Genomic DNA, 27721 nt, shown 5'->3' with positions numbered 1-27721 from the left:
GCGCCATTGCACTCCAGCCTGGGTAACAAGAGTGAAACTCCATAAAAAAAAAAAAAAAAAAAAAAAGTTAGAAAAGGCAAGGAAACATTCTCTCCTAGGGCCTTCATAAGGAATGCAGTCCTACTGAGCCTCTGATGTTACCCCAGAGAGACTCTTGTCAGGGCCTTAGAGGTTAGGTCATAGAATTCTAACCTACAGAATTGGAACATAAGAAATTTGTGTTGCTTTAAGCTATTGTGTTTGTGGTAATTTATTATGGCAGTAATAGAAAATTAATACATCTAAGAATTACCCAATCTGGACATGCAGGCACACAGTGTTTTGTTATGACTTATTGGTTTCAGGATGCCAATATTTCAAATGCAGGCAGGCAGAAAAGAGTATAAAACAAGCCTACCAATAAATAAATAAAACAAACAGAAGAGACTGATTCAGCATCAGGAATCACTAAAATCTCATTAGCTATCTCACATGCCACAGTCAGGGCCAAAACCTTAGTAGGCTCCCAACTTGGACAGTGACAGATGGTTCTGAATTTTGAAATTTTAAATGGCTCATAAATTTTAAGTATGCATTTCTTCTTGTCCTTAAAATAAATGCTTGGACTCACTCCAAAGATTCTGATTCAATTTGTATGGTGTAAGACCCAGATTAATATAGGAAAGTTTTGTGTAAAAGCTTTCCTGATGGTCTTAATAAGCCATGCTTGAGAACTGCGGCTCTGAAGCACCAGATTCTTATTTACATCATTCAAAGGCTTAAGCTATTAATTTAGCCAAATGGATTGCACAATAGTATTAAGCTGACTGGAGTATTCAATCCAGATCTATTTACATCATCTGGATTCAATTCACTGGCATTTCTTTTTTATTTTTATTTTTTAAGAGACAGATTCTCACTCTGTTGCCCAGACTGGAGTGCAGTGCCACAATCATAGCTCGCTGCAGCCTTGATCTCCTGGGCTCAAGTGATCCTCTCACCTCAGCCTCCCAAGTAGCTAGGACTACAGGTACATGTCATCATGCCCAGATAATTTTCTGCAGAGACAGTGTCTTGCTATACTGCCCAGGCTGGTCTTGAACTCCTGGCCTCATACACCTCATTGCGAGGTTTGACAAATAGTTCTTGGATATAAAATCTAACTCCCCAGTACATTACTGTGACCTAGAGACATAAATATAACTTGTGGGATGATTATACAAGGCAACTTCCTAGTCATTAGGGCACAGATGAATATTTTAACTTTGGATAAGAGGTTGGTTTTCAGGAAAAGCAGTCCCTGGAAAATTTATCATTAGGGAACATACTCAGGAAATTGTTCAGAGATACGACAATCTTGATTCCATAGTAGCTAATAAGAAATCATATTTAGTAGCTATTATGACCTAAGACTTGGCTCATAATATGAACATAAAATATCCCCTTCACCTTAACTGCCACCTGCAAATAAAAAAAAATAATGGAATGATGGAATATACTCTTCAAGAATCAGTTCAGAAGCCTCACCAGTTCCTGAAATTTAACAAGCCATTTATCTTCTCAGTGTTCAATCCCTTGATGGTGCTATTTTCACAGTCATATATCTCCATAGTGAATAGGACCAACAGGTGAATAAAAAGAAGTTAAACACACACTTACCACATGATGCAGGCATTACACTCCTAGGAACTGACCAAAGAAAAGTGAAAGAATATATTTATGCAAAGATTTGTATAAAGATATTCATAGCAGTTTTATTTAAAATAACCAAAACCTGGAAACAACTCAAATGTTCATTACCAGGTGAATAAATAAACAAAGTATGATATACAAATAATGGAACACTACCCATCAATTAAAAGGAGTTAAGTGCTGTCCTAGCACTTTGGGAGGCCAAGGTGGGTGGATCACTTGAGGTCAGGAGTTCAAGACCTTTCTACTAAAAATACAAAAAAAAAAAAAAATTAGTTGGGCATGGTGGCACACACCTGTAGTCTAATAAAACTATAAAAAAGTAGAAAAAGAGTAAATGGACCAGACCTCAAGTATACTTGGTCACACCCACCCTGAGCAATTGTTACTTTCTATGATGATTGAAAAATATGACTTTATATAAATTTTCCCGGCAGCAAATGTGTACAAGGTGTGAAACACAAAACTATTCTCCTGACAAGAAGCAACACCTATAGGGGACATGGAGAAATGCCGTAGAAACAATCAAAATAGATACTAACCACTGCTCATGCCAAGGTGAAATCTTTATGAACAGTCACAGACGTTAATCATTGAAAACACTCATTTCAAACTTGTTCAAAAGGCAAGCTAAACCACATGACAGAGCATTCAACTTTAGAAATACATCATTATTCAATAAGAAGAAAATTGATCTATTTAAAGAATTTATTAATAGTTTTAACCAAATTCTGGTAATAACTAAAGTATATGAAACTTAGGTCAATCTCTAGGTAACTGGTTTGCAGGCATAGTAAAAAAAAAAAAATCACTTGCATATAAAAGATAAAATAGTAACTTTTCGCTCTTTCAATGCATGTTAGATGCCTCAAATTATTTTCATTTTTGTACCTCAAGTCTGTATCTGCTACTAAAAATTATTCGAGCTTTTTGGGAAACAAATCAAGATGTATATAAAGTAAAAGAATGAATAACTCATGCCCCGCATCAATTTTATAATTTTTGGATGACAAAACATGTGCATGTTTCTCTAATTCCATCCAATATTAAAACTGACATACAGTAAAGAGCTTTACTAGGCTAGTTAAGTCATGCCTGGCCTTTGTCAGAACCAGTCCACCCTATGTTGGTCATCAGATTTGTGGAAATCACCAAGCAAGCAGGCAGTCTTGGCTCATACCAAAGAGTGAGTCAACTTTCAGCTGTTGTAGTTGGTCAGGATATTCAACAGATTGATCAGTCTCAAATCAATAACTTGTAGATTATATCCAAATACTACAGAAACTATCAAAGTTGAATTTGTGGAGTTAGGAAAGTAGAAAACACTCTAGAGCGGCACTGTTAAATAGTTCTTTTCTTTCTGCAATCGTAGAAGTTTTCTGTATCTGTGCTGTCCAATATGGTCGTCACCAACCACACTTGGCTAATGAAACATGAACTGTGGCTAGTGAAACTGAGGAACTGTATGTTCCATTTCATGTATTTTTGACTGATTTAAATTTAAGTACAAATAGAAACATGTGGCTAGTGGCTAACACATTTGGCAGTGCCAATAAAAAGTATTAATAAGAGATAGGCAAGCCAATATTGTGCCTATAGAATAGTTACTTTCAGAGTTTCATCTCTGTAATAATAATATTTGTCTGAGAAATTATAATATCCAGATGAGACATAAGGTCAGTTTACTTTCATCCTTCCAATTAAAGTATATAAACACATTTAAGACTTGTAAAACCTATTTCCATAAAGCAACTTTTAACAGCACTGTATGAGAACATATGACTGTTTTGAGGGTATTCATTTGGCTCAGCTATAACTGTACCCCATTTTTTCAGCACTTCCTGTATGCATAGCAGAGTTCCTAAGTAGAAGAGTTTAACTGGCTTGGGTCAGGGGGCTTTAAAATTCTTTTGACTGCAGGATCTATAAAACTTCCTGGCTTTGTTCCACAGATCTTGGGTGCAATATTGCATCACGCTTCTTATGAAGGGAAAAAATTGAGCATTCTAGCATTGGGTTGAGGAATTGTGTTCCATAATTTAATTAAACCAACTATTGCTCCATGGATTACAAAGCTATGAATACCTTTATCAGTTATCAATTACCACAAAAAAATCTGCCTAACAAACCATCCTAGGACTTAGTGGTTTAAAACAATAAGAACTTATTTAGTTCATGAATCTAGGAGTCAACTAGGAAGTTTTGCTGCTCTGAGTTGGACGTGACTCATCTCAGCTACGCTCACTCACACAGCAACAGTCAGGTGGTGGGTTGGCCAGGGACTGGCTAATCTAGGACACTCTTAATTGAGAGGTCATCCTGTTTCTGATCCATGCTATTTCTCATCTTCTAACAGGTAAACTCAGGCTTATGGCTAAAGTAAGTCTCCAAGAAAGAAAATGAGAGTAGGTCTAGTCTCTTTAGGCCTAAACTTGGAGCTACTAAATTGTAAGGTTGATTCAGATTCAAGAGGTAGGGAACAAAACTCTACCTCTTGAAGAGAGAAGCTACAAAGCCATATTTCGAAAAGCATGGATACAAAAAGGGGTGAAGAAATGTGATGTCTTCCACAAACCCCAGCTAATAATACCAGCTTCTGGGTGGAAAGCAAATGATATTCTTCAGAAGTGTATATTGACATTTGGGTCAAACTTCCAGAGACAAAGAGAAATTATTACCAAAGGACCCAATGGGCTGAAGTAAACTGGAACCCATCTCAGTTTATGGAATGTCTTAATATGGATCAAACTGTAATGGACTGATCTTATCTGGCCTTATAAAATAAGTTTACTCAAAATGGAGTCCATAAAATTTGAAACCTAATAAGGCAAATATATAATGAAGATCCGTTATCAGTCTAAAATTGTGAATGGCAATCTCCAAATTATTGGAGTAAGAGTCCCCTTTCTTGAAAGTCTTAAAATGTTTTCACTAGACTATCTATCATTATCTTACTAGTCCTGATCTGTTAGTGAGAATTACAAATATTAGCCAAATTCTTTCATTATGACATAAAATAGCCAAATGTAGGATATATTAAGAGGCATTGTATCCATCTGTTCTCAATTGTTACAAAGAATATGGAGAGAAAGTAGAATAATGACTATGATTTCACTGAGCTGTGAAAAAGGCTGAGGACAGAATAAACTCATACAGTTAATATACTGCTAGCCATAGCAAATATTAAATATGCAAATATTGCCATATTGCAAGAAAATGCAGTATATATTTTTAAGGGAATTTATCAAGTTATTAACTAATAATTATATGTTTAGGAATCTGCTATAAAGGAACAATCCAAAAATAGTAACAACAACACTGAAAACTCTGTGTACCATATTCAGTGTGTTTTTTAATGTATGAAGGAAAATTAAAAGCCGTCTAAATATCCAACAAAAGAACGGCTAGTAATTATAGTATTTTAACTGGATAGAATATTATGGAGTTATTAAAATGGTGGTTATAAAGGTCATGCAGCAACATCAAAACTACGTAAAATGTAATCCTAAGTGAAATAAGAAACAGAATTGTATGCACACTGTGATGATAATTACGGAAAAGAATGCATAGAGTTTTATGAAGCATTAGTAGGAGTTGCCTTTTGGAACTCCTTTTCGAAGGGTTAAAAATGTTCGTATCTTTTTTTGCTTGTTTTCTGTTTTGAGACAGAGTCTTGCTCATCACTCAGGCTGGAGTGCAGTGGCGTGATCTCAGCTCACTGCAACCTCTACCTCCTAGGTTCAAGCAATTTTCCTGCCTCAGCTTCCAAAGTAGCAGGGATTACAAGTGCCTGTCGTCGTCTTGGCTAACTTGTGTATTTTTAGTAAAGACAAGGTTTCACCATGGTGGCCAGGTTGGTCTCGAACTGACCTTAAGCCATCTGCCCAACTTAGCCTCCCAAAGTGCTGAGATTACAGGCATGAGCCACCATGCCCAGACAAAAATGCTTATATCTTTTGGTTGAGCTTCTAGAAATTTAACTTCTAGAACTGCAACCTAAGAAAATTATTTAAAATATAAAAAAATTTAGGATGAAAAATTTTTATTATATCACTGCAACATTTTAAAAAATTGTGAATAACTAAAAACAACCTAAATAGGAAGAATGAAATGCCTAAATTATAGCTTATCTGAATGCAAAATGTTAAGCAGCCATTAAGAATAAAAGAATTTAATGACAGAGAAATTTATCAATGTATAAAACAGAGCAATATTTCTTTTAATAAAGCAATATATAAAATAATATTAATACATAATTTAAAACTATATAGAGAAAGATGAAAGCATGCCAAAAATTTAACAGTGACCAATGATGGTTAGATAAGAGCAAATTCTTAATTCTATTCATCTTTCTCATGCTTCTGTATATTTCCAGGTATATGCAATAGTACATTAAGCATGTATTACTTTCATCATCAGAAATTATAAAAGACTGCATGGGAAAATGTAAGAAAAACCTCTATATTGACATTGTGTAAGGGTGATCGATTAAAGATTTTTGCCTTGGTTTTTCTAGTTTCCACATCCTAGTTAAACTTATAATTACAAAATAAATAATTTTTATGAAATGATCTATGTTATAACCTGTTTTCTAGTGAGACATGACACTGGTAGTAACTTTTACATTTATGCCATTTTCAGTTTGCAAAGTATTTTACTTGTATTATTTTATTGTAAAGTAGTTCAGTTGTGTTATTTCATTCAATTCATGTAGAATTCTGTGTAAGCTAAATATCGTTTTCATGTTACCAAAACTGAGGTTCGGAGGTTAAGTGAGGTCATCCAAATCATACGGCTGATACATAACTGAACTGGTATTGGACCCAGTAATAGTGCTTCCAAATGCTACATCCTATCAGTTTCTATGAAATCTTTCTAATGATTCTCATCAGGAATGAAAAAGTACTATGCCATTGCAAACATGATACAAATCCTGTAAGCAGCTAAGACATTTACTGGAAGAGAGTGACTCTGATTTGCTTTACGCCTCTTTCTATTGTCCTACAATGATTAATTTTTGAGAAGTTAGGCTTTGATGTTCAGTTAGAGCTTTTCCAACACATCTTCAATACTTTGATATAGTCAACTAATTAAGCAGTGATGTGTAGTTTACATGAAATACTTTTTAATTAGCCACAGTGATTCCTAAACTACTCGGCCTGGGCTCAGGACCTTTAATATTCAAACTGGCAATCTAGTGCACATAAACTCTTTATTTAAATTGTGACATCTGGGATTAAGTTCAATGATGGTTTCTATGGAAACTAATGGCAATATCAAAACTTTCCAAACCACCAGAAGTGACCCGATTAGAAGAGGTAAAAATGAGTGACAGAAACAGTAGCTATCAATAGCATGGAAAGGTTAATTCTACTTCCTCACACTAATATTCATAAATGTGTCTGCATATTCGTTAGAAGATTATGGAATTCATTTTATATTCAAGGATCTCAAATGGATAAAAATAATACATGAAGTGAGAGTTTATTGTTCTTCAATAACATTGAAGCCAACTTCACAGAAATATAAAGATTAAAAAGGAGGAACAAGGTAGCTGTACATGAATTTATACAACATAAATAATATGGATAAACACTTCTAAAGATAAAATTATAAGAATTTTTCTACAGAAAAGATAAATAAGTTTTATGAATTAATTCCAAATTGAAAAGTTAAATAAGCCTCCTGTCTCCCTTAGACCTAAAAAAGGGAAATATTTGCTGAATTTGACTCCAGAATAAAATGCAAATATAAACATTTCACAAAGATTGTAATTACATGAGAAAACATAGCTATGAGATTCAAGCAAAGTATAAGAATAAATCAAGATTTTTAAATTTTTTTTTCTTGCTGTGAACATGCTAACCCAGTTTTAAGCTCTAACCTTGACATTTTATGTACTGTGAAAATTGAAAACCCAAAATATTAGTGTACATCGTTGCAGAGTTTTAACTTGTTTTAAGAGCTCAGGTATCAAAATATTTTCCTAGAAATCCTTATATAAGTGATCCAAGCATGTCTATAAGTGGTATCCTGAATGTTACTAATAAAAAACAATGACAAAATGACATCTATAGTTGGATCACCAATGGATAACTCAAACGTACTTTATCCAAAATCAGCCTCTTGGACTTTCCCTAATCTTCTTTTCCTGAAGTCTTCCCCTGTCTCAGTCAATGGTGACATCATGTTTCAAGTTGCTCAGATTATAGTTATTCTTGACAATTCTGTCAGCAAATCTCAACTTTCACTTAACATGTCCACCTTGCTTGCCACTGCCATGCCCAATTAACCACCCCCACCTGCTTTTTCAGTAGGCTCCTCACTGCTCTTCTCCTTGGGCCCTTCACCCTATCCTGAATGAAAATGTAAATTAACTAATCAATTAGCTAACAAGAATTGACTGAGCTCCCAGAGATCAATGTTGTACCAGGGTTCTATGAAGGAAGTAAGGATGCTTTGACTACAAAAAGCTTACAGTTGAAAATGGTAAACATGCTTTAGGAAACGGTTAGAAAGCAGTAAGAGATAATGTATTACCAAATGCTAAGCCTAAAAGTAGGTACTACGGTGTCTAGGAGGTGTGGGCTTTCCTTTCTTTGCTGCTATTAACCTTATGAGCCTACAGAAACTGTTTTCCCTGTTCACCTTCATCATCTCTGTTTTGCAAATAAGAAGACTGTCCTGGATGATTTATTGGTCCATTCGAATCCTTATTCTTGGTGTGTCTATTATTTCAGAGAAAGGAGATGTCTATTTCAGAGAAAGTGGAAACACCTATGTGGCAGAGGTGGGTTACTGTTGAGCCATGTCTCCCCTTTCTCCTGCCTTTGTCAGCCTTCCTAGAAGCCACACTGAGGAAGTTCTAAAACACTGAAACTTCCTTGTTTGAAAATAGATCCATGCCAGCGCATTTCCCACTGAACTCTGCTGAGCCTTATAAAGTCAAACATACATCAATACATTTACATATATTGGTATCTAAAAGCATTTTCTAACATCAAAATATGAATACTATTGAAAATAGAAATATTCTATGTAATTAGCCATATTCTTACCACCCTCTGTAAAAACCAAGTGTCCTCTATTGTTATTTATCTGTTTCCCGTGTGTGATCTGTTTTGATTTGCCCAAAGAGATGGCAAGCCTCTCTATGTCAAAAGTCATGGATTATATGTTTCTCTAACCTTTTTTTTTTTTTGCTATATATAGAGTTTTATACATGGGTGTAATATGATTCTATACCTTTGTAAATCATATCTGCTCAGCCTACGTACAGAATATACATGTCACACCACTGTTCTACAATACAAATTAGGTCATGGTTAGATTCCATCACCCATTATCATAAGTGCTCCATTATTCTATGTTATCGACCCAGCATGAACAACTGGCTTTCAATGGCATTATGAAAGGACATAGATGATTTATCTTGACAGCATAGAAAATACTGAAAAAGGACAGGGAGCAGCAATGTCCCTATGCAATAATAATAACACTCATAAAAGTTACAGTCTTCAGAATCTGAGTTATGGTAGTACGAGGGGTTGCAAGGAGGACATCCTGTGGATTTTATCGCGCACTTGAAAGACTTGAAGCCACGTGCTGCAGTTTCCTGGCACGGCATCAGTGAGTAGTGCCTGGTACTTTTTTGTCTGGCTGTGAACCATTGTTCTGACTGAAAGATCAGAGTGCAGTTTCTTGGCCCCTATGCCCACCAATACCCATGTTGGTGGTGTGGCCTGGGGTCACATTACCTCATCTTCTCCTGATTTCTGTATCTAAATAAGCCACAAAGAAAAAAAAAAGAGAATCTAACCAGTACTGCTGACTTACATCTATGGCTAAGGTCTCCTAACCATGTTTGTAATAAAATCTTTTTTATCTGGCTTGAATACTAGATACCTGACTCCTCAGTTTGCTTTTCCTTTACTTTTGTTATCTCTTAGCACTTGCTCCAACAGAGACCAAAGTTGTCTTTCCAGATATCCATGAATTCCTGGGGTAATACATACTTCCTTCTCATTCTAGGATTTTATAAACACAGATGACAATTTTCTCTTTGGATCTCTAGCCCTGGCACCTTCTATTCTCATTTATCAAGCTGCAATAAATCTAGAAGAGAGGAAAAAGCCTCTGAGTTGTTATTTTGTGAAGACAAGTTACCTGTGCAGATTCTTTTAAAGTTGGGATTTTCCAGAATGTGTCCTGGTAGACGACACTGGAACCGATGTTGCCAGAACTCAGGGAACCAGGGATTCCTCGTATTAGTGTCCAGCCTCAGTTTCAGGAAATAATCATCAAATGATGTGACCTCTGGAGACTGTAGCTTTATCGTGATTCCCCCGTTGGCTTCCATCTCATAACCTTCAATGACTTCATCTCTGTCTGCCCATCCATCACTGAAAAATGCAGGGATTGGGGTGGGGAGAGAGAAAGACAAACATCTCACAAATAGAGCTCAGAGTTATGTATGAATGAAGCAATCCAGCAAAGGCTACAGTCTATTTTAAGCCAGCATTACTATCCATCAACTATTTTTTTTTTGGTAGAGAGTAGAAAGTTTTGAAAGCATAATTTCCTGTTTATTTCTTTGTTTGTTTTTTGCAATTGTGAAAGTGATGATGAGATGATGACAGCAACACTTAACAATTAAAGTTCAATGAGTATTCACTAGTCATCAGATTCTGTGCTATTCACTTTTACTGAGAGGGAAGATGTTCAGCCACAAAGCCTATCAGCCACTCTCCAAACCAGAAGAAAATAAAATCTAGGCACCTCAGAGGCTGATCTTCACAATAAGAGCTCAACAAGGTTTCAACATTGCAATCAAGACCATTACGTGAGCTACATTATATGGAGTAGAAAACTGATATAGCTCTGAAACATGCCAACCACAGTTTTTCCTTCTGGGACATCATTCAATTGTGCCTCCCATAGACAAAGCCAGATATTTTCTTTTTTCTAATGTTATTTCAAAATAGCAGCATTAAAAAAAAAACAATCTCACCTCCAAGTATAAAAAGAATTCTCCTTCTCACTAAATGGGAGTTCACCAACATTTTATTCAGTGAGATAGAATTTTTGAAATGCAATCACCTTCTAGAACATTCCCATCTACCAGGAGTGATGTAGCCCCTGTTTAATTCAGGTGCACATGTGAGCCAGGCCTACGAGGGTATCAAAGACAAATTGAACCAGGCAAAGCTAAATAGGCAAAGAAGACTTTGTTCAAGGCTATTATAATAGATGAGAGACATTGAACACAACTCTGCTAAAATAAAAGATGGGAAGGTTTTTAAGTCCAGCGCGAGCTAGTGGAAAAGTACTGGAGGGCCATTGACACGAGGTTGGCCCATGTGATTAGGCATCTGTGTTTGTTAATTGTCACATTAGGCTCCTACCATCCCCCAGAAACTGGGAGGGAGGGGTTTGCCACTATTCTTGATGATTACCTGTCAAGGGATGGCTGTCAGATTCTTGTCCTTCAGTAAGACACACCTGGGTTCTGAATTAGCAAGCAGCTAAAGGATCTACATCTCAACAAGGCAGAGAAATAATTTACAGTTTTAGGTTTTTCAACGTAAATGCTCTTAGAAAAAAGATGTCAGGGGCCAGTACTCAGGAAGAAACCTGTCTAAAGTTTAGTCAAGCTGAAGAGAATGTTAAGGCTATGTTTGTCAGGGAATGGATTTATTCTTTTCTGCAGAGAGTGGTACCCTGAAGTTTGTGGAATATCAAGATGCAATCTCTGCCAAAGAAGCATTTTGTTGCTTGCTTCTCACAGAGAAAGGATTGGGCAAGCATCGGTGCCCATAGCTCACCCTTGGTTACCTGAGATCAACTGAGATAAATGTGCTCTTCACTTAGCTGACCTAAGCAGTGTAGTTCCTCTCTAGAATCTTCCCACTGAACTCACATGAGCTGCATTTTCAACAGGTCAAAGGTTGTTGAAGATATAGCTGACTTAACCTGACCCAGAACTAAAGGCACTTTGAGGTACAGTAGGGTCTTGCCAGCCACACCAGAGAATGTCTTGTTTACATGCTTTCAAATCCACTAGGATAGAGACTTTACAATTATCTATAGGTCCTTCCTTCCTTCCTTCCTTCCTTCCTTCCTTCCTTCCTTCCTTCCTTCCTTCTTTCCTCCCTCCCCCTCTCCCTTCTCCTTCTTTCTTTTCTCTTTCTTTCTTTCCTTTCTTCTTTCTTCTATTTTTTCTTCCTTCCTTTTTTTCTCTCTTCTTTTCTTCCTTCCTTCTGTGTGTTCCTCGCAGTCACTGTGTGACAAATGTTCTGCTATGAATTCAACTGAGAATAAGACTCACTAACTTCTGCCCCCATGGTGCTACAACCTTGTGAGGAAAACAGACACTAAACAAGAATGACAAATTCTATGAGGCTAAAGAAAGAGAAGTATCTGTAATCCTAGCACTTTGGGAGGCCAAGGTGGGCAAATTGCTTGAGCTCAGGAATTTGAGACCAGCCTGGGCAACATGGCAAAACCCCATCTCTGCAAAAAATAAAAACAAAAAAACAATTAGCTGGATGCGGTGGTGTGTACCTGTGGTCCCAGCTACTTGGGAGGCTGAGGTAAGAGGATCCCTTGAGCCTAGGAACTTGAGGCTGCAGTGAGCCATGTTCTTGCCTCTTGCCACTGCACTCCAGCCTGGGCGACAGAGCAAGGCCCTGTCTGAAGAAAAAAAAAAAAAGTGACCATTATCAAGGGGAGCAAGAGCTTCGGAGTTTAACTTAATCTGGTGTGTAGATAAGACACGTGTGCATGCTTGTGTTGTGCATGCGTGACTGCGTCTGTGAGACAATGGGGGATAGAGGTAATTAGAGATGGCTTCTTTAAGAAGGTGATGGCTCAGCTGAGACCCAAAGGACGTCAATCTTAGGTGAGAAGGGGAGGGTTTGGTATAGAAGGTTTCTGGAAAATTAACATACAAGAAAGGGCTTGGCACATTTAAGGAATTGCGAAAGAGCTCTTCATATAGCTAGAGAATATAAGGAAGTATGGCATGAGATGGGGGTAGGGGCATAAATCCTAGCCTAGACACCGTTAGTCTGAAGACCATGGGAAGTCCTGAAAGTGTTGTAAACTTCTTACTCAATCAGGTCGGTCTGCTCTCCTCCCTCGGGGTAAATGACCTGCCCATTGTTCTGGTGAGTCCTCTGCCTACTGCTGCTGAATATGATGGCCAATCAAATTGATTTTAAAAAGACTGACTCATTCATCTTCTTTTAGGTTCAGTCTACTCAGAAAGGCTCAAATCGGTTTAATTATTTACATTTAAATATATTTTTATTTACATCTTCACTACATCTACTGCAATTTGAAGATTTGAGCTACAGTTCATGACACAAAGGAGGATAGAAATAAGACTAGTTAGACTTTGAAGAAATTCTGTCTAAGGGTAAATATTTAAAAATCGAAATGAGTTATAACTTCAAAACAATAACTGGTTTTGACATAAAGGTTAGGGTTGAAGTGTGTTTCTCCCGAAGGTTTAATACTATGTGAAATTTGTTTTGTTGACAGTATATACAAGAAAGTTAGAATCTTAAAAATGAACTTGTATGTATATGTGTATGAAATGAACTTGCTGTGATGTTTATGTGCACTTTTTAAGCACATAACAGCTTAAACAGCTTAGTTGGTAAAGGCAAATGCTTTGTGTCAATTCTAGGAGAGGAAAGTGTGATTTCCTGCCCTTGAGCCCACTAACATTGAAGGGCACTTTATAGGATGAAAACTTCATCTGTGAATATGCAGCAATTTTAAGTCACATGGTTTAGGGGTCTAGAATTCTAACTCTCCTTCACCACTAGTTAAAGACCCTTACCCTCACAGTAGGTGCCTCCTCTTTCAGAAGTTAGAGTTGGTGTTAAATCTAAGATATCATAAAATCAAGGAGAACCAAGATGTAAGGAAAATATTCAAGGAGGATTACTTGGTGGATATGTTTTAAAGCGTTAGTCATTAAAAGTTTACATGAGATCTTAAATCGATCACAGGTAAGGTGTTAGAGAATGCTATCATGAAAGAAGTCACTGGAAAACATCTCTAAAGCAATTTTCTGTTTTTATACTTTTAAAATGTTTCATCTTTGGATCACCTGTCAAATGCATTTTCAGCAAATTTTAAAGGATTTTTGCTGTTTCGTTGTATTGAGTTTCTGTATGAGGACATTGTTTTGATGAATGATCTCTGAAGTATACTTTAAAACAGCGAGTCAGCAGCGTAGCTGATTCCTGGAAGAGACTCTTTCTTAGATGGTGGTGGCAGGCTGTAAACTAGACTATGCTTGACCTGAGATGACCTGCAAGTACCTGGTCACTCCCCAAGTGTCTGGAGTGACTCCTGCTGTGCTGGGTAGTGACCCAGCCTCAGACAGCACTGGACTCTCTATGAAGCACATTCACTGCCTCTAGCAGCTTCTGCTGCTCCATCTGCTTCTCAGTTATGAGTTCCTTTTCCTAGCCGGGGTCTGCAAATAAAACTACATATTGTGAATTGTTTATCAGAAAGCTGTATGTCTTCAGTATTTCTCAATAACATACAAGAATCCTTATTTCCTATGACCCTTCAATATTTTTATACAGCAATTCTTCATGAGGCTATTTTCCAATCGACCTATAAAATTTCACATTTCAAACTCAAATATTTCGAAGATTTTTTCCATCTTATAAATTCTAATATTAACAACAGGAAAATACTATTTCTGCTTCCACCAATTATAATTTGACAGGGGCTGTATGAATGTTACTTTTGCATTATGTCAGTTAAACTAATTTAATTGGCAAATGGACAGTAAAAAACAAATACAATAGTATATTTTCAATGTGCAAAAACATTTTAGAAAAACTTATTTTCATTCAATTAAAATAGTTACAATGTAGGAACTAAAACAATTTTATTTATAAGTTCAAGTAATTGTGTATACATTATAATACAATTATAATTCTTTAAGAGATTACAATATAGTTGGGAAAAGATGAAAAGCATAATCAAACAATATTTTTAAACACATGTAAACAAACACAAAATTCTATTATTTACAATGTTAACCATATTCACAAAGGTTGAAGAAATATAGCATGTGTCATATTCATTTGACATTTATAAATTTATTAATTTTTTGAGCTCTAGAAGAAATGAGGTGAGCACTACATTTTTTTGAGCTTACTGCTTGGATGTTTTCAAACCATAGTGCAAGAAGGTCGAGGCTGTGAGGAACTTGGGTACAGTCCAGTGGATTTCCTGAGTTGAAAAAAAGGAGCTGGAAGTCTAGCAAAGCCAAGGTGGCCAGGGTTTATAGGGAAATGCTGGAGAAGAGATGCTACAGAAGAAGAGAACAGTCTGCAGTATATCTCCCACAAGTATTCAGATGAATATTAGTCATCCATATATGTAATGAAATTACCTGAGGCTGAGGAAAAAATCAACCAATATGGTTTGAAGGAATAGCACCTGGAGTTCATGAATTGTTGGGAATAGCAACTGTTTCTAACAGCTAGAGTGCAAAACTTTATATTCCAAGGAGAATTGGTTAATGTAATAGTAAGGGTCTTGCCTCAATAGTGAAGAAAAATAGCTTTTGACTAAGTACCACTCTGACCTTGCCTAGAAAACCTTAAAAGCAAAATATAGAAGCATCAAAATAATTTAACTTCCTCCAAAAACTAGTTCAAGAATATTTTTAATGCAAAATATTTGGTACCCAACAAGGTAAAATTCACAATGTTTGGCATCCAACTTAGCAGGCATGTAAATCCATCCATGGATGGAAAGAGAAAGAGATGTTAAAAGTTACAACTATAAAAAATTATCACATGGTGATATAGGTTAAATAGAGGATTTTTGAAGAGTCATATAATAGGAATGAAGAGGAATATATTTTTGATTGGGTGGCCAGGAAAAATATCAAGCAGTTTGAGAGACAACTTCGAAAAGAAGACACTTAACACTGAGATCTGAGCTTCATAAAGGCTCAAGCCAGGTGAGGATCAGAGGGAAGTCTTTGGACAGCTCGTGCAAAGGTCCAAAGACAGGAACAAGCAGCTATGACCGAACATTACCCATTGCCATGAAACTCTAGGCTAACGAGGTTTACGTTTATCAGAATAGGGGATATTTGAACAGATACTTTTGTTTTTCAGCTATCTACTGTATATTTGATGTACAGTAAATTTTTGATGTGTTTTCATAGCTTTTGTAAAGTCTTTGTTATGAAATGAGGATGATATTTTCTATGAGAAGATGGTCCTGTTTTGAGTCACTTCTGAGAGCAAAACTAGAGAAATCAATGAGCCCATTAGGACTTAGAGCAAGCCTCAGCTCTCTTCCTCACACCTTACTCAGTAGACTCTATTTCTATGTCATTATGAGCTCAGTAACACCTCACTGTTCAAATACCTCACAAAGATATGCAAAGTGTCTTCCAGAAAAGTCTTAACATTTTGTTCTGAGAGTATTCCATATGGCCCCAAAGTCATCTTGTATTACTGCAAACCATTGGCTATAGGACTTCACTTGGATTCAGTTAGAACAGACCCAGTTTTGAAGTTTAAATTCTGCAAGGTTTGAGTGGAATTTGAAGCTTTACACTTTGCCTTCCTTAGGTCCCAAAGTGAACTCATCCAATAGACCCAGCCTCATTACTAAAATTTCTATTACCACCTATTTTTAATGATCTCTCTTTCTAAGGCAGCCCTGGAGTTGAGAGTAGGGCTCTGCTTCAGACATGGAACTGGAAGCAAGAGCTATGCACAATTTCTGTAAAAAGGAGGAAAAAAAAGCATTCTTTAATAAGGACCATAGATCATCTGACTCTCAGCCAATTTAAAGTCATGTGAAAAGGACACAAAAGTATATATGGAGTCAGGGAGGGTAGGTATCATGAATAATAATGAGTGAGGGATTTATAAAATGAATGTAGATAATGAGTAAGTTATGACTAAGTCATGAGGACATTGAGTTATTCTTGGCAACCATGTCTGGCTGGGCAGTTTCTTGGGTTGCAGAGTCATCGCAATGGCGAAAATGAAAACTCTCAACTCAGGGGCCTCAGGCAACAAGAATAATTCTTCAGCACCACACAGAATGTAACTTTATGTTCTCAGTAATTTGCAGAAGAATGGAAGAAAAGAACACAGAGTAAAAGGGAAAGAGAAGCTAAGAAATGAGCATCTAAAGACCACGGTGCCAGAACAGTTTGCAGTGTACATAAAGAGGGTTAATTTTCCAATACTGCTTTCATGTATTCTGAGATGCCAACTGGGCTGTCTGGGTCTCTTTTAGTTCTTTTTAAAAACTGATATATTTTTCTTATTTGAACAAAAGGTCAAAGCACAGCAATTTGCAGCTTTTTAAAAGTGTATCCATTGGTTTAATAACTTATTAACAAATCCCTCTAGCAGAACCAGTGCAACTGATTCTAATCTCTAATTTCTAGATCCTGCCATTTGAAGAAAAAATGTCCTCATCAGTTTGGGGTCAATAGCTCTATGAATTGCTAATTCATCTTAAGTATCCAAACTATCTCCTGATGTTTTTCATTAAATGCAGAATATTTTTTAAAAAATTGTTTAAACTTTTCCCAATGTAGTCAACTGAGTTAATGCAGATATTCTCCTGAATACAGAAGTATATATAAAAATGCAATATAATCAAGAAACAAAAAGTAATTCCCAGGTGCTAGCAATGGTGAGAGAAATGAAAGCCAAATGATATGCATAAGGGAATGCTTAACAATAGGCTATAAGGCCCTGGAGACTGGAAATCGGTCCCCACACCTGTCTAGTGATGTGAAAGATGGCTTCAAGAACCGTAGAAGTCAGGCAGCTGAAGCTGAGACCCAAGCAGAAGACTGGGATATTTGAAGCCTTACAAAACCCAATAGACTGGAACTAGAAGTGTTGCCTGAGGAGGCTTGAAGTCAGTCCAAGGGCTATGGTAGAAAAAGTATTAAAGGAAAGTCACCATGCACATGTGTGATGTGTGAATTTACACAGCCTATATGTTATAAGAACCATAAGCTAAGAAATTATTTAAAAAACTCATCTAACATTATTGAAAATCCCTAGGATCCCAATGAAATGCCATCAGAAGTCAAAATTTAAAGACACTTTTAAAATCAATGGAACTCTGAATTATTCTGGGAGGCGGGGTAGATGGGGTTATGTATCATAGCATGGTGACTATAGTTAATAATAATGTATTGTGTATTTTTAAATTCCTAAAAGAATAGATTTTAAATGTTCTCACCACCAAGTGGGGATAAGTATGTGAAGTGATATGTCAACTAGTCTGATTTAATCATTCCAGAATGTATGCATGTATCACATCATGTTGCGCTCCATAAATATCACAATTAGTATTGTCAATTAAAAATAAAAGGAGCCATAAACAGAACTACCCTTCAACCCAGGAATCCCATTACCGGGTATATACCCAGAGGAACATAAATCATTCTATCATAAAGACACATGCACATGAATGTTCACTGCAGCACTATCCACAATAGCAAAGACACAGAATCAACCTAAATGCCCATCTGTAACAGATTGGGTAAAGAAAATGCAGTATATATACATCATGGAATACTATGCAGCCATAAAATAGAATGAAATCATGTCTTTTGTGGGAAGATTGATGGAGCTAGAGGTCATAATCCTTAGCAAACTAATGCGGAAACAGAAAACCAAATACCACATGTTCTCACTAATAAATGGGAGCTAAATGATAACACATGAACACAAAGAAGGGAACAACAGACTCTGGATCCCCCTTGAGGGTGAAGGATGGGAGGAAGGAGACAAGCAGAAAAATTATAACAATTGGATACCAGGCTTAGTATCTCAGTGAGAAAATACTCCGTACAACAAACCCCCTGACATGAGTTTACCTGTGTAACAAACCTGCCCATGTACTCTTAAACCTGAAATAAAAGTTTTTTAAAAAAGAAAATATAATTACTGAGATAATCTCACAATAATATATATACACATACAAACACTAGACCACTAAACTAACATCAGATTCACAAATGAATTAAACTTTACTTTTAAAAGACAGTAATTCTAAAACCAGATATTAAAGCCTAGTACTACGCTTTAAGAAATTCCAGAAACATAGTGGTATGGAATAGTTAAAAGAAATAGGCCAGGTGCCGTGGTTCACACATGTAATCCCAGCACTTTGGGAGGTTGAAGTGGGCAGATTACCTGAGGTCAGGAGCTCGACACCAGCCTGGCCAATATGATGAAACCCCATCTCTACTAAAAACTACAAAAAAAAATTAGCTGAGTGTGGGGGCAGGTGCCTGGGATTCCAACTACTTGGGAGGCTGAGGCAGGAAAATCACTTGAACCGGGGGGCAGAGGTTGCAGTGAGCAGAGATAGTGCCATTGCACACTCCAGCCTGGGTGACCAAGTGAAACTCCATCTCAGACTTAAAAAAATATGTAAAAGAAATGGATAGAAGATACTATTATCAGAAAAATGGCCAAAACAAAATTAAATACTGATTAAAATATCCAACTAATCCAATCCTAAACAGTCAATCAAATATCTAAACTTTCCAATAGAAGGCAGGAAAGTAAGGGAGGGCACTGGAAAGGTGAGACAAATAGCAACTGCAAAATTAACTGAGGACACTAATCCCACATATACCAGTGGTTACATATAAATTCACCAGGTGAAAAAAAAAAAGATTTTCTATTAAATTAAAAAGAAAAACACCAATAGTTATATCTTGTTTGTAACACATGTTTCTAAAATATGAATGTACTGAATAATTAAAGGTAAAAGATAATAAGAGATTAGCCAAACAATTATTAACCAATACAAAGTAGAGATTATCATAGTAAGGTAAGATACAATTTACTTTCCGGAGTAAATCTTTATTAGGAAAAAAGAAAATCAGCGTCTCTGAAGATATAATAATTTGAAATTTGCATAGTAAGTAACATAACAAGATAGAAAGTCAATTGATAAAAAATAAATCTCTCTCCCCTATGTGACTCTCTCTCTTTGTAGTCTAACTTACTACTCTCAGTTATTAATAAAGCAAGCTGGCAAAATTTGTTAGACCTTTAGAATATTTTAATACAATTAACATGCTTGATGCTTGGTCTAATGAACATGTATACAATGTCCTTCCTAACAGAGAAGAATGTGTTTCAATGGCATATGTGGAAATTTTAAAAATTAATCTAGTTACTAATATAAGTCTCAATGTATTTTAAAAATTAATATATAGCCCACATCCCTGAATATCATAAATTAAATTAGAATTGTTAAAAAATAATGAATCTACCTCAAACTACTTGAAAACTAAAAACTTAAAACTTCTAAGGAAATCGAAGTTAAAATTTAAAACATATTATTTGAATGTAAAGAAAATAAACAGATACTGAAACCCATAAGAAGCAGTTTAAAGAGTTCTTAGAAGGAAATTTATTCCCAGAAATGCTTATATTTTTAAAAATAGAAAAGCTAAAAATAAATGAGCTTATTTTCAACTTAAGAATGCAGAAAAGAATATGGAATAAACGTAAAATAAAGCAAAAACTAACACAAATGAGGGAAAGATGTAATAAAAATGATCAACCAAGCTAAAAATTGGTTCTTAGAAAACATTAATAAAATATTAAGTCCTCTGAGATTATTGCCATGGATAAAAAAGAGAGAAGGCACAAAAAAACAACATTTAGGATAAATTGAAAACATAAGTAACTTCAGATACAGATAAATTTTTTAAAAATCATCTATGAAAAATACTATGAAGTAGTTGATGCCAGCAAATTTTAACTCTAAGCCAATAAAATTTAATCCTAACCCTTTTCCTAGAAAAGCTTAATTAGTAAACCTGACTCGAAAAAATATAAGATCTGAACAATCATACACTTAATTAAGAATGAGATCAGTAGTTTAAAATGTACTTACTAAACTAATACTAGATTTACCAGATGGTTTTACAAGTGTTCAAATAACAGTTAATTGTTATCTTATATAAACTAAACCAGAGAAAATGAATATTCTCCAACTGAGGATATTATAACTTTTCAATTAAGGATATTATAACAATACTAAAATCAGTCAAAGACAGAAATATTTCTGAAAATATATGCCAATATCATTCATGTTATTGATGCAAAAAATAAGATAAAATCAAATTAGGGAAGATATGAAAAGATAATACATTATAATCATATTGAATTAATTAAGTAATGCAAGAATTTTTTGTTTTTTGCATTTATAACTGGTTGGCTTTATTAGAGGACTAGCAAAAGTTAGTCCTGTACAGACATCAGCACAGGCTGATGTTTACAGTTTACCTGCATCAAGCATCTCCCTTCCATTGTTTTTTAAAAAACTAATCGATTATTTTTAAAACTGAAGGTAAAATTTACATAACATAAACCAACCATTTTAAAGTGAACAATTCAGTAACATTCAGAACATCCAAAATGTTTTTCAATCATCACTTCTATTTAATTTCAAAATATTTTCACCACCCCAAAACAAAACCCCATACCCACTAAGCAGTTACTTCCTATTTCTCTCTGTCCCCAGTTCCTGGCAATCCAGTCTGTTTTTTATTTCTATGGATTTACTTACTCCAGATATTTTATATGCAAATGTAATCATACAATATGTGAAACTTTGCATCCAGTTTCTTCCACTTAACATGATGTTTTAGAGATTTATCCATTTTGTGGTGTATACCAGTGCTTCATTCTTTTGTATGGATGTATATTATTACATGATATGCATATAATATGATTTGTTTATCCAATTCGTCCACTGATGAGCTTTTGGGTTGTTTCCATCTTTTGGCTATCATCAATAGTGCTTCTATAAACATATGTATACATGTATTTTTTTGACTATCGTTTTCAAATCTTTTGGTTATAGATCCAGGAATGAAATTGCTAGGTCACATGGTACTTCTATGCTTGGATTTCTGTGGAACTACCAAACTGTTTTCCACAGCAGCTGCACTATTCTACATTCCCATCAGCAAGGTACAAGGGTTTCATTTTTGTACAAACTCATTAATTATTGCTATCTAAATTTTTTGAATTCTAGACATCCTACTGGATATGAAATAGTATCTCATTGTGATTTTGATTTCCACTTCTGTAATGACTAATGATGTGATTATTTTCCGGTGCTTGTTGGTCACTTGTATGTTTTCTTTAAAAAATGTATTTTCATGGCCTTCATCTATTTTTAATTGCATTTTGTTAAGTTGTAAGATTTATATATTCTTGATAGGAGGCCCCTAACAGATATATAATTTGTAAGCCTTATTTTTTCACTCTGTATGTTGTCTTTTCACTTTATTGATAATGCCTTTTGATGTATAAAAGTTTTAACTTTTGAAGTCCAATTAATCTATTTTGCCTTTCATTGGTAGTGTATTTGATGTCATAGCAAATAATTTAATTCCAGGTCATAAAGATTTACTCCTATGTTTACTTTTAAAATTTTATAGTTTCATCTTTTATATTTAGGTCATTGTTATACTGAATTAATTTTTCTATATAGTGTAAGTGTCCAGCATTATTTTTTTGCATACAGACATCCAGTTTTCCCAGAAATATTTGTTGAGACTATTTTTCCCAACGGAATGATATTGGCTTCTTCACTGAAAATAACTTGGGTTTATTTATGGATTCTCAATTCTATTGCACTTGACTATATATTAATATCTATCCTTATATTGGTACCACATTGTTTTGATTACTATGGCTTTGTAGTAAGTATTGAAATGTTAAACTGTGAGTAATTAAACTTTCTTCTGTTTCAATATTGTTTGGTTATGTTATTTGGGACCCCTTGCAATTACATATGAATTTGAGAATTCATTTTTCCAAAAACAGTTGTTGGAATTTGATAAAGGTTGCATTGAAACATGCAGATTTGTTTAGATAGTATTATTATATTAATAATGTTAAATCTTCTAATCCACAAATATTGAATGTTAAGTTTTCCAATCCATGCATATCTTTCCATTTATTTGTGTCTTATTTAATTTTTTTCACCAATCTTTTGTAGTTTCCTGTAAACAAGTCTTTCACTTCCTCATGGTTATTTTTAAGAAGTATTTGTGGTAGCAACTGGAAGAGAACATGAGGGGACATTGTGGGTGCTGGGGATATTCAGTTTCCTTATCCTGGTAATGATTACATGGGTGTTTTCAGTTTGTGAAAATTCACTAAGCTATGCATATTTTGTGTAGTTTTCTGTATGACTGTTATACTTGAAAATCAAATATATTTAAAAGCAAAACATAAAATAAACTCTTAGAATATAAGCTCTTAGAATAATAATAAAAACTTTTCTAAATATCAGAAGATCTAGACATGCATACCTACATACACACATCCACACTACAGAAGCAAAGAGATAAAATACCTCGTAAAAGGCATTACAAAGTAAAAATGAACAAATAATATGGCAGAAATTGAACTAAATATATCTGTCACTCAAAAATAGCAATGTTGGCTTAACTCACAGATATAATAAAAATAATAGATTAAATTGAATTTCAGAGAACCAAAACTATGTTGGATACAACAGACCCAACTAAAATAAAACTTATCAAATTGAAAAGTTGAAAATAACGTGATATGCAAAAGCATACCAGGCAAATGTAAATAAAAAGAAACTAGCTAATGTAATTTTAACATCAGAGAAGGAACAATTTAAGGCAAATGCCTATTTTAAATTCATCTGATTAACAACCTTAATTCCATCTGAAATATTAGCTCCCCTTTGTCTTATAATATAACATAGTCATAGGTCTGGGAAATTATGATGTGGACATCTTTGAGGGGCCATTATTGTGCCTACCACAGTCTGCCCCCTGCTGCATAAAGATTTATATCAACTCCGCATGCAAAATACAGTCACTCTATCCCAACATCCCCCAAAGTCTCAACCCATTACAGCATCAGCTCAAAGTCCAAAATCTCATTTACATTTCTTCAACTCAATATTCCCAAGTCTCATCACCTCAATCATGTAAAGCAGATATGAGTAAAACATGATGTATCCTGGGGCCAAATTCCTCTCCAGCTATGCCTGTGAAATTAGAAAACAAATTATCTGCTCCGCACAATATAGTAGTGGGACAGGCATGGAGTACCAGTATATAGACATACCCATTCAAAAACAGAGAAAATTGAAAGAAAAAATGAGTCATCAATCGCAAGCAATTTCAAAACCCAAATGGCCAGACAATATTGAATTTCAAAGCCTGGGAGCAATTCCCTATGGTTACAGGTTCTGCCCTCTGGTCATGAGACTTGGCCCTCTGAGTCATGCTTCCTCTTTTATGAATGGTAGCACATGTTTGCAATTGAATACTTTATCAGTCTGTTTCCTGCCTATATAATTTTGTGAGTCTGACAGTTATGCTTCATTTCATGGTCTCTGTCCCTTTCAGTCAGATCTGTCAGTATTTTATGTTGTTAAGAAATTCTCAAGAACTTTGTATACGTCAAGAAAATCTTTCCCATTAAAGAGTTGTGTCCACAGATCTTTCCTAGATAATCTGATCTCTATTTTTTGTTTCTCTGGAAATGGCTAAAGAGCTCCATAATATGCACTAATCTGTTCGAAGAGCCCTCTGTATGACTGAATCCACATACGTTTTAATCTTTTTAATGCAGTAACAAAAGGTTGTCCAGCCACACCCTTGGCTTTCCCTACAGATCATGTTTTCCTGATAGTGATTCTCCTAATTTTAGCATATTTGTAAACTGAACAGGCTGAGAATTTCCCAAATCCATTATTTTTGCCTAATATCTCTTTAATCTCCTTCCTTTCATACTTTACTACAGATAAAATCATGCATCACTTGACAGTGGAGATACGTTCCGAGAAATGGACAATTTTGTCATTGTGTGAACATCATAGAATGCACTAACACTTATGTAGATGGTACCACTTACTACACTCCTACACTGTGTAGTATGACCTATTGTTCCCGGCATATAAATTTGTACAGCATGTGACTATATTGAATATTGTAGGCAATTATAACACAATGGTAAGACATCTAAACATAGAAAAAGTACAGTACAAATACAGTATAAAAGTTAAAAAATGACAGCCCTGTTCAGGGTACTTACTATGAATAGAGCTTGTGGGATAAGTGGTTGCTCTGGGTGAGACAGCGAGTGAGTGGTAAGTGAATGTGAAGGTGTAGGACATTACTATACCCTATCATAGACTTTATAAACACTGGGCACTTAAGCTACATTAAATGTATTTGATTTTTTTCTTCCATAATAAATTAACTTTAGCTTACTGTAACTTTTTACTGTATTGTTTTTAATTTTTGAAAACACAAACACATTGTATAGCTATATAAATTTTTTTATATCTTTATCCTACAGACTTTTTCTATTTAAATCACATTTTTACTTTTTAATCTTTTTTGTTAAAAATGAAGACACAAACACACACATGAGCCTAGGCCTCCACAGCACCAAGATCTTCCATATCACTGTCTTCCACCTTCAAGTTTATCCCACTGGAAGGTCTTCAGGGGCAATAACACATGGAACTGTTATTTCCTATGGTAACAATGCCTCTTCGGGAATAACTCCTGAAGAAACTGCCTGAGGCTATTTTACACTTAAACGTTTTGTTTTTTTTTTTAGTATGTAGAAGGGTATACTCCAAAATAACCATTAAAAGTATAGCATGGTAAATACATAAACACGTAACAGTCATTTATTATCAATGTCAGGTATTATGCACTGTACACAATTATATTGTGTTATTCTTTTATACAACTGAAAGCTCAGTATATACCAGCATTACCACAAATATGTGAGCAGTGCATTGTGCTAGGACATTATGGTCATTATGATGTCACTATGTGATGGGAATTTTTTACCTCTATTACCATCTTATGGGGCCACTGTAGTATACACGGTACATTATTGACTAAAACATTGTTCTGGCCTGGAGTGATGGCTCACACCTGTAATCCCAGCACATTGGGTGGCCAAGGCAGATGGATCACTTGACGTCAGGAGTTCGAAATCACCCTGGCCAATACGGCAAAAAACCCGTCTCCACTAAAAATATAAAAATTAGCTGGGCATAGTGGCAGGCACCTGTAATCCCAGCTACTCAGGAGGTTGGGGCAGCAGAATCTCTTGAACCCAGGAGGCAGAGGTTGCAGTGAGCCAAGATTACGCTGTTGTACTCTAGCCTGGGCAACAAGAGTGAAACTCCATCTCAAAACCAAAACCAAACCAAACAAAACAAAACCATTATTCTATGGTGCATGACCTGCGTAAGTAACCAAAAGAAACTATGTTGCATTTTTAACACTTCGTTTGGAAGTTATCATTAGCTAAATATCCAAGTTCATAGTTTACAAGTTTTGCTTTCCACAATTCAGCTATACTCTCTGCCACTATATAATAAGGATCCCCTCTGGTCTACTTTCCTAGCATGGTCTTCATTTCCATTTGCAGCCTGTCCAGCGTTGCCTTTAACATCCTTGTTTCTATCCACTATCTGCTCATGATGACTTGGGTATTATCTACCAGGCTCCTCACACCCTTCAGAGTTTTCCTTAATAGGGTCATTAACAGCCATGTTTCCACTAACAGTCTGCTCAAGACAATCTAAGCAAGTGTTATCATGTTCCTTAAAGTTCTTCTAGCCTCTGCTCATTGCCCAAGTCCAAGATCATTTCACATTTCTATGTATTTTCTGCATTAGCAACCCACTTCCAGGCAGCCAAATCTGTATTAATTTCCTGCTAATGCTAAAACAAATTACTGCAATCTTGATGGCTTAAAACAACACAGATTGATTATCTTACAGTTCTGGAGTTCAGAAATCCAAAATGTGTCTCACTGAGTTAAGACTAAGATATCAACAGACTGTCTTCCTTTTGAGAGCGTTAGAAGGGAATCTGCTCCTCATCATTTCCAGATTCCACTGGCTGTTTGCATTCCTTGGCTTGTGGCCCTTTTCCCTTTTCAAAACCAGAAGCTGTAAAACTCTGACCTCTTATTCTATTACCACACCTTCCTCTCTGACTCTCTTGCCTCTCTCTCTCCCTTATAAGAGCCCTTAATTGTCCCATTCAGAAAACCCGGTATAATCTCCGCACCTCAAGAATTTTAATTTAGCCACATCTGCAAAGTCCCTTTTGCCACTAAGGTAACATGATTACAGGTTCCAGGGCTGCCACTATTCTGCCTACCACAGAGAGAAGAGGTTATCATTGAAGTAGGTCTTGAAGCAAGAGTAAGAATTGTCCAGATAGACAACTTGGAGGTGGGTCAGAAAAAAGTGACAGTAAGAAGAAATAAACCATGTAAGGGGAAATCATGCCTGGAAGGGTCAGGAAGGCTTTGAGGGACATTATAAAGTTGAGAGACTAAATTTATATTGTAAATATCAGTTGGGTCAATGCTTTCAAGGAACCGGCACTTCAGGTTGGGATATGCTAAAGTCAGTGAGAGATTAAATATTTTGATGAAAAAAGCAACATAAAATCTCTTTTAGACATAGCTTTGGTGGCAGTATAGGAGATAAATGAAGGAGTGAGAAAACTGCAGCCTATACAAACAGCCACAAATAGTACATGAGCTGAGTTAGTTTAAGAAATGAAACTTTATATCCGTACCTTAAGACCCTCCTAAATGTGATGAAATAATTTCATGATTAAATGCAGTACGAAAAAGGAAAGTAAAAGGTCCTAGAAAATGACTTATCTAGGATCCTGATCTCTTATATAAGGTGAAAAATTATCAGTACAATAAGCCAGGAAAGTTGCCCTGGACTGGTTTCATCACAATCCAAGCCAAAAGTATGGGAAGAGTCTCTAAACCCTACTTATTACAGAAAACTCCTCCTTCCATTAAAAAGAAACTCTATCTTGGCCAGGCACAGTGGCTCATGCCTGTAACCCCAGCACTTTGGGAGGCTGAAGCAGGTGGATCACAAGATCAGGAGTTTGAAACCAGCCTGACCAATGTGGTGAAACCTCATCTCT

General features: G+C 35.6%; 1 protein-coding gene across 4 annotated transcripts in view; it reads right to left on the bottom strand.

Moving 5' to 3' along the window:
* The window catches only part of GRM1 (glutamate metabotropic receptor 1), a 424047-nt gene that overhangs the window by 119044 nt on the left and 277282 nt on the right, over positions 1 to 27721 (bottom strand). For all 4 annotated transcript variants that reach the window (XM_017503249.2, XM_017503247.2, XM_017503248.2 and 1 more), the window contains exon 4: positions 9838 to 10073. In XM_017503249.2, the coding sequence (XP_017358738.1) occupies positions 9838 to 10073 (236 nt within the window). The remainder of the gene's footprint in view (positions 1 to 9837; positions 10074 to 27721) is intronic.

This window comes from Cebus imitator, unplaced genomic scaffold, assembly GCF_001604975.1.
Source record: "Cebus imitator isolate Cc_AM_T3 unplaced genomic scaffold, Cebus_imitator-1.0 Scaffold307, whole genome shotgun sequence".
NCBI classification, from domain to species: domain Eukaryota; kingdom Metazoa; phylum Chordata; class Mammalia; order Primates; family Cebidae; genus Cebus; species Cebus imitator.
This window is presented reverse-complemented; position numbering and strand designations above follow the sequence as displayed.